At 36.3% G+C, this 7,567-nt stretch overlaps 1 protein-coding gene across 1 annotated transcript in view; it reads right to left on the bottom strand.

The window, feature by feature from the left end:
• Positions 1-2,343: 2,343 nt before the first annotated feature.
• The window catches only part of LOC108547657 (uncharacterized), a 192,991-nt gene continuing 187,767 nt past the window's right edge, over positions 2,344-7,567 (bottom strand). The window contains exons 26-37 of the mRNA XM_017900257.1: positions 7,164-7,360; positions 6,257-6,351; positions 6,060-6,126; positions 5,634-5,684; positions 5,459-5,560; positions 5,222-5,293; positions 4,895-5,015; positions 4,430-4,590; positions 4,176-4,331; positions 3,953-4,087; positions 3,545-3,718; positions 2,344-3,150 (exon numbers count right to left, since the gene is read on the bottom strand). Of these exons, the coding sequence (XP_017755746.1) occupies positions 3,548-3,718; positions 3,953-4,087; positions 4,176-4,331; positions 4,430-4,590; positions 4,895-5,015; positions 5,222-5,293; positions 5,459-5,560; positions 5,634-5,684; positions 6,060-6,126; positions 6,257-6,351; positions 7,164-7,360 (1,328 nt within the window). The 3' untranslated portion in view covers positions 2,344-3,150; positions 3,545-3,547. The remainder of the gene's footprint in view (positions 3,151-3,544; positions 3,719-3,952; positions 4,088-4,175; positions 4,332-4,429; positions 4,591-4,894; positions 5,016-5,221; positions 5,294-5,458; positions 5,561-5,633; positions 5,685-6,059; positions 6,127-6,256; positions 6,352-7,163; positions 7,361-7,567) is intronic.

Here is a 7,567-nt window from a genome sequence, read left to right as displayed (position 1 = left end):
CTTTGGTGTTCTGGTGTGGGGATTATATTTGCGATACTGTTGGGCTTTGATAGCTTTACGTTTGCGATATTCGAGTTTTCAAACTTTCGAATTTGCAATGCTTCGAATTTACGAAGTTTCGAATTGTTGATATTTAAAGCTTTCGAACTTCTGAATTTCCAATTTGTCGAATTTTTGGTATTTCGAATTTTTATTTATCGAATTTCCGAATACTCCGAACTTCCAATTTTCGAATTCTGAATATTTTAGATTTACAAACTTCCGAATTTCCAATTTTTCGAATTTCCAATATTTAAAGAAATTTTTAGACTTCTGAATTTCCAATTTTTCAAATCTTCAAACTTTCGAATTTTTAATATATGTGGAATTTCCGAACCATCGAATTTCCAATTTTTCAAATTCGTCACTTTCCAAATTTCCGAACATTCAAATCATTTCTGATGTTCAAATGAGAACCCTATTACTCCCCGAGATCAAGAAAAATTATCGCAATAAAGGAAATAATCTTAGGAAATCAGCTGATGCTTAACAAATCGATTAATTAAGAAACTTCTTAACCAACAGTGCACATGTACACATACGTGCATATCTATGCATATACAAACAGATGCTCGTAACTTACGAACAAATAATTCGCACAACGCATAATTCAACGTTCCCACGAGGTTTTAACTATTTCATTGACTACCTTACTAGAACATGGCCTCGATATTTCAATTCGATGTGGTGTATCGAAATCAAAAGCAACGAACATAGCTAGCTTGTACAGTGCATACGCTGGCAGCTAGATATCTACCGGGTGATCCGTTTCAAATGTACAATACGAGTCCCATTACGAATATCAATCTATCACAACCAAGTATCAATATGATTCATCAAGCTATTAAAAAAGAAACCAATGAGAGAGAAAAAGCAGGAACTTCTAAAATCTCTAAAACTCCTTACAAAACTATTTTCCAAAAGTAGTTAACAAAAATTAAAAATTCCGCGGAACAAAATTAATTAAAAATCAGGGAACTTCTATTCAGAGATTAAAACGACCATTAATACCATATACATAAAATAAAATCCCTAATCCTATACAATGATAAATTTAATGACACAAAGAAAAATTTCTCCTTTATGAAAAATATTTATTTACAACAATAATCACTTAATTAAATGAAAAATCCTGTGAACCAAAGATAGTCTCTAAAACTTCACACTTGGTTCATACTAATCCCCTGATTTCCAAAATTTCAACGATATTTTCAACTTTCCCGACTACCAACTTACCCCTTCATCCTCTCGGAAAACGGGTCACCCGGTACATACTCCTTAGCATTACTACCGCTAAACGGTCGCGTGCTGTATGAGGCAATTAAGATTCTACGTGACCCGAATCGCCAGGACCTGGAGTATCGAATTCAGCGAAACGCATCGTTTCCCAAAATCGACACTCGTGTCCAAAATCAACTCGAAATGGAAATTTCCACGCGAAATCAACCATCGCGAGGAAAAATCTCTGCAAAATCCGCTGAGACACACGTCTCCTTGTTCCACCTTGTACAAACTCTCAAGCCATCCTCTGCTCCTTCGGAGATCTACGCTAAGGACTAGGATAATAGGATAAATTGAACTATACGCAATCAACAAGCCAGTCTAGCCTCTCAACAACCCCTCAACATAGTCTTAAACCATTCCTTTCGCCTTTTCTTCACAAGATTGCCACGTCGTCTCAGGTAAAAATGCAACGAGGCTCACAGAACCTTCCTGGGTCCCCTGATTAGAAGGTTCTTCGAAATACGATCTCTCGAAGGGAATTAGAATTTGGTTTCTCCACCTCTTCTTCTTCTTCTTCTTTTTGGTTAGTTTTCACAATTTTCTTGATCAATAGTTGCTCGTGTTTCCCGTTTTCTTCCCTTCGCGAGCTAACTCGCGCGGTGTCCGACGGTCTGTCGTGCGCGGTCGCGCTACCCTAAGTCTCTAATTCGCCTAACTTAAACGTAAGTGATACGAAACGTACAAGCGAGATATCTCTGTTCGTATGAAGACACGGTTGGAATAGTGTGGGAAGAGGGAGAAGCTCGTGAAAAGAAGCTTCCTTTGGGTCTCTTAAACGCTAGTTTCCTACGTGTGTGTTTCTTCTTGGAGCTTCTGCCTTTTTCGAAAAGAGAAAGAAACTGTCGAAAAGGAGGATCGATCGATTTCTTCGAAATTCTTTCGGTATAGTAATTTTTCAATCTATAGAAAGTAGAATTTTTCATATTTCTCGAGCATTTTTAACAATGTTTTTCCAAACTGGAGTTAGAGGAAGAAATATCTTCAACCTTTTCTAGTCACCAATGCTACTATAATTATTTTTTAATCTCAACTTATTACTCCTTTCAGAGTGAAATTGGGAAGAAAAATATTTTCCCGCAACTCGCTGATATTTTTGAAATTATTCTCACCCTCTCCTTGAATTTTCAAAAATCGATCAATTGCCTGGAATTTCTGTCGAATCTGTCCAATTGTTTTGTTTATTATTTCCAATCTTGCTTTACCAATCTTTTCGTTAAAAGGGAAGGTAGCTCGAGAAAGATGGGTGGATCGATTCCATCTGACCTCCATCTTGAAATCGATCAGATTATCTCGAATATTAAAACTTTTTCTCGAGTTTCGACCTCTTTCACGAAACGTTCACCGTGATATACGTCCACGTGGCTATTACAATATAATGACGCTCTAACTGCATAAATACTCTGTGTCGTTAATTCTAATAAGTGTATATAACGGGTGTCGCGAATATTCGAATCGACTACACGTCGGATGTTCGCAGACGGAATCATGACGATGGCCGATATCGACGTACAGACTTGTCGACTTGGTATTCGAGACAGGGCTGTTTCTGCTATAAAATCGCGTGTGACATTGGAAACGTCTTGAATCCGAAGGAATCTTAGCTAAACGCGTGACGAAATTTCCCGATCGGTTATGCAGAGTTCTCGATTGCATTTGGATCGCGTTCTTTGGTTTCTCGTCGTTTGTTCTTCTAGAATTAGCGTTACTTATGCGGTAAACGGTATTTATAGTTACTTTGGTATAGTCAGTTATATCACACTAGAGTCCATGGTGTCTGATGGGAATTGCCGCCCGAATTCTTGCTTTTGGAGTTCCGCCTGCAGAACCCTGAACGAGATTTTTTAAATTATTTTCAAGTAAATTTCGTGATGGGTTAAAACAATATCACGATATTAAAATAAAATAAAAATAATAGGATATTGTATTTGAGATCTGAATTGAGTTAATAACATTTAAATAATATTTGTGAACAATTTCCTGGTCTTTAATTAAAATAACTAGCACGACTTTCTAATGTTTGTGAAGGGATCAATAATATTTAGTCGAGTAATAATTGTAAAAAAGTTTTCTGAATACTTGTTATTTAAAAGGATTTGAGAGAAATTTAGGTAAACTGCTGATGATGTAGCTTTCTATAGGATGTATCTATGTATTACAGTTTAATACCTTATTTCGATTTTTAATTTTCCACGATAAATTTATGGATTTGCTAGATAATTACCTGTCATTGCTTAGCAGACTTGAACCTTGTCAATTTCAATTGCACCGGATTGGAAACTTTCACGTGAACCGCGATATCCTCTACAGGTGCCTCGCGAACATCTTGGCCACCAACTGCCACCACTCGGTCGCCTTTGCAGATCTTTCCGCTTTCCAAGGCGCTACCACCAGGCAACTACATGGACAATACAACAATAACAATTGTAATCTCCAAAAATCACGAAGGAAAAAGAGAATTTTTATGGTCTTCTATTAATGTATTCTTCTTTTTTAATTCCACGAACTAAGGCTATAAAGCTATCACTATTCGGCTATAAAATCAACCTGATGAACTGATAAATCTCTAATACTTTACTCTTGTTGATTAGAACTATTTAAGGATTAGGTCTAGCGATGTTAGGAAGCATACCAGGTCTGAGACATATGCTCCTTTTCCACTCTTGTATCCTGTCAAACAGAGACCAGCTCCTTTGCCTGACTTCTTCTGTAATTCCACCTCGATTTCCTCTTCTCCTTTCTCATGTCGATGAACCACCATTGTGATCTATATAGGAAAATATTATAATATTGAAAAATTAAATGAGAATAAATTGTGAAGACATTGTTGGAAAAGAGAGGTGGGTGACACGTACAGTTCCTGAAGCTTTCAACACTGCAGCATGAGCTTTGTCATGCTCCATCTCTTTGAAAGGCTGATTACACATGTCGAGTATCTGGTCTCCAGCTTGTAATCTGCCATCTTTGTGAGCTGCTCCGTCAGGAAACACCTCGACGATGAACACTCCTTTCTGAGTAGAGATAGAAAGATAACAGAATCTTCGAAGCTTCTCTAGATACTGTCAATTTTTGATTAAGAATTTTCAATAAAAAATTAAATTAAAATTACCAGTGGCGTGTCAGAACCACCAGCTATGATGAAGCCAATGCCTTTATCTTTGTCTTTCTGGAACTCTATCGTTGTATCTTTGCCAGTCACGATTTTGCAATCTTTTGGATCCTGAGGTGCCTCTGGTTCTGGTGGCTTCTCTGGCTCCTTGGGTGCCACAGCTGAAACACGAGTACATCGTATCTTTTATTCCATTAAATTTCAATCAGTTAAGTACAATATCAGAGGAATTATAAAAATTAAATTAAAAAAATTATTAGGAGAATATCAAATATCTGTTTGACTTTCTGTTTGATAAAATTAACATTCGATTATCTTTGGAGCACCCAATATAATTTAGAACTTCATCAAGTAAATCAATATTTGGTATACGTTATTAGAACAGTATTTCAAACTTTTAGAATAAAAATATGATGTACAATTTTTCATTTGTGCTTGATTATAATAGTAATTAGTGGTAATTACGTTGAGGCTCAGGAACAATGCCTTTCGCCTTATCCTCCTCTTCTTTCGCCACTTTGCTCTGATTAGGGTTGCACACTGTGAGCGTCACAACACCCTCTGCTTTCTTCAAAAGACTCGTAGCCTACGAAAAAAAATTCCAAATTCTCTTCATTATACTTTAAATACCCGTGTAATGAATATTAAATACAAAATAAAATAAAAATTCCAAATTCTCTTTATTAGAGTTTAAATATTTATATGATTTGTGTACTCTTTGCAAAATATTCATAGTCAACAGCGAATAATTTCAACTTAGCTGCACGATTCATAATTCTCAGTGCTCATTACCTCGTCGTAAGTAGAGCCCAGCAAACAATCCAAGTTGACAGCGAGGATCATGTCACCCACTTGCAAACCAGCCTGAAGCAAGCGAAAGAGTAATGAAGCTGACACAGAGATGAACACGTCGAATTTCGTTCGCGAATCGACCCAATTCCGACTATAATACCGACTAATTGCCATTCACGTGGTGTGTCGAGACACGCGGAATGATGGTTTGAGAAGCAGAGCAAGGAGAACAATTACCTGCTCAGCGGCGCTGCCTTCTTGGATGTCTGAGATGAATATACCTTGGCCGACCTCTGCGTGCTTTCCCTCGATGATCATTATGCCCAAACCGTACTGGCCCTAGATGTTAGAAAATCCACGTGTAGTGACCTAAATGGCGTTATGGTACTCTCTGAAATTTTTCTACACTTGCCTTTTTCACTGATATGTTACGGACTCCTTTGTATTGGCTGAACATGTCGGACTGGAACACAGGCATGGTGGATATTTTATTTGTATTACAGAGAGAGAGAGAGAGAGAGAGAGAGAGAGAGAGAGAGAAAGAGATGAAATTTACAAAGGATTAATTAATCATCTATTGTCGTATGAATAATAATAGTATATATAATAACAAATATATAATACATAATTGAAAATTATTATGATGAATTAATACAAAATGTATAGAAAATCATTAGAAAATATTAAAATCAATAAATTTGTCAAGTAAACTTGTATTAATAATAATAATAAAAATATGCGATATTTGATGTTTTAAATAAAAATGAGCAGGTACTTTCTTAAAGTAACAAAAGAATTTATGAATAATATGCAAATAGAATTTCAAAATTGGACTCACATCGTCCAGTGTAGGAGGAAATTGAACAATTGGTTTGACAGCGATGTCATCAAGAGCGGCGCTCCTCCTATGAATCAAACCATTGGATTAATTTCACCAATTAATACCTCGCTCAAAAATTTTTATAATACAATAATGTCGCAGAGATTTAATTTCGTTAATTAATTAATTATTTAAGAATATTGCACGTATATTACCGTAGGACAACAATTTTGAAACAGGTGCCAGCCATTCCTTTAATTATGGCAGATGCATTCAAGTGACACCGTCCTTGTAGAACGCAGCCATTGACCTGTAAAAATAATTCACCATAAAAAGACAAGTATATTAACCCGATTAATTAACAAGACGAAAAATTGAGCCTTCTAATCGAATTATTTTTATTACTCATTGATATTCAATTTTCATCCATATTTATTTCATCTGTACCTCCAAGAACATTATCAAAAATATTATTACATACATCAATAATATCTAACTATTTAGAAATAAAGAATAAAAATAATTATACACAGAATACATATATAATAAATTATTGGAAATAACCAGACCGATGAAAATTCTTGAAAGAAATTTAATAATAATAATAAAAATAATATAATTCATGTATTACGATATTCATCCAGAAATTGCGAATGATATGAAAGATATTATCTTTCTGACATTTGCACGTGTATTAATAATAACGAATAAGATAATTTAGTACTGAACTCAGCGACACGATTTTCATCCGATATGTATGTATCAGTACCAAAAAGGTTAAAACGGTTCATACAGTAACGATCAAGTTGGAATTCTCAAGCAAGGTGAATCACCCTGGAAAAGTAGGTTTCGAGGTTTCGTTTTTGAGATAATCGAGTTTGAACGTTTGCCAGGCACACATGTGCTCGGCTGAAAATTCACCGACTTGTCTTTCCGCGATTTATCACTCTGAACCGCGGTTCCGTTGGGTGTAGACCGACGATGACGACTGGAAATTCCTCGGAGGAACACTTGTTGGGCAATTAACAACCGATGCCAGCTGATCCTGGCTCGATTCTCAGATTCCGTTGACAGTTCGCTGTCAATCCGCGGATGAAGGGTGGAGAAGATGAAAGCACAAACCTCGAGTATCTCGTCGCCAACGGAAATCTCGCCAGTTTTGTGAGCTGCCCCCTTTGGATTAAGGCCACATACGAACACTGCCATCCGGTTTCGATCCCTGTGTCCCGCCAATGAGATACCCAAGCCGCGCCTGTCCTTTTCTACCTTCACTAGCATCACCTTGTGTCCCATCGAATGGTATTTCTTCTGAATTTTCACTGCAATCAAGTTCGTATTACTGACTATTTACGCGATGCTGGAGAAATGAAAGATCGAAAAGAGAAAACGGAAACAGGAAAATATGGAGAATGAGAAGAGAAAAAGAAGAAAAGAAAATAGGGAAAGTGGATAACTAAAAACAAGAGAAAGAGGGAAGAGGAAGAAAAATGGAAAGAAGATATGCAAATAATTAAAGATAATAATAA

Source organism: Eufriesea mexicana, unplaced genomic scaffold, assembly GCF_001483705.2.
Source record: "Eufriesea mexicana isolate 0111107269 unplaced genomic scaffold, ASM148370v2 scaffold1146, whole genome shotgun sequence".
Taxonomy (NCBI): domain Eukaryota; kingdom Metazoa; phylum Arthropoda; class Insecta; order Hymenoptera; family Apidae; genus Eufriesea; species Eufriesea mexicana.
Note: the sequence above shows the minus strand (reverse complement) of the source record. Positions and strands in the feature narration are given on the sequence as shown.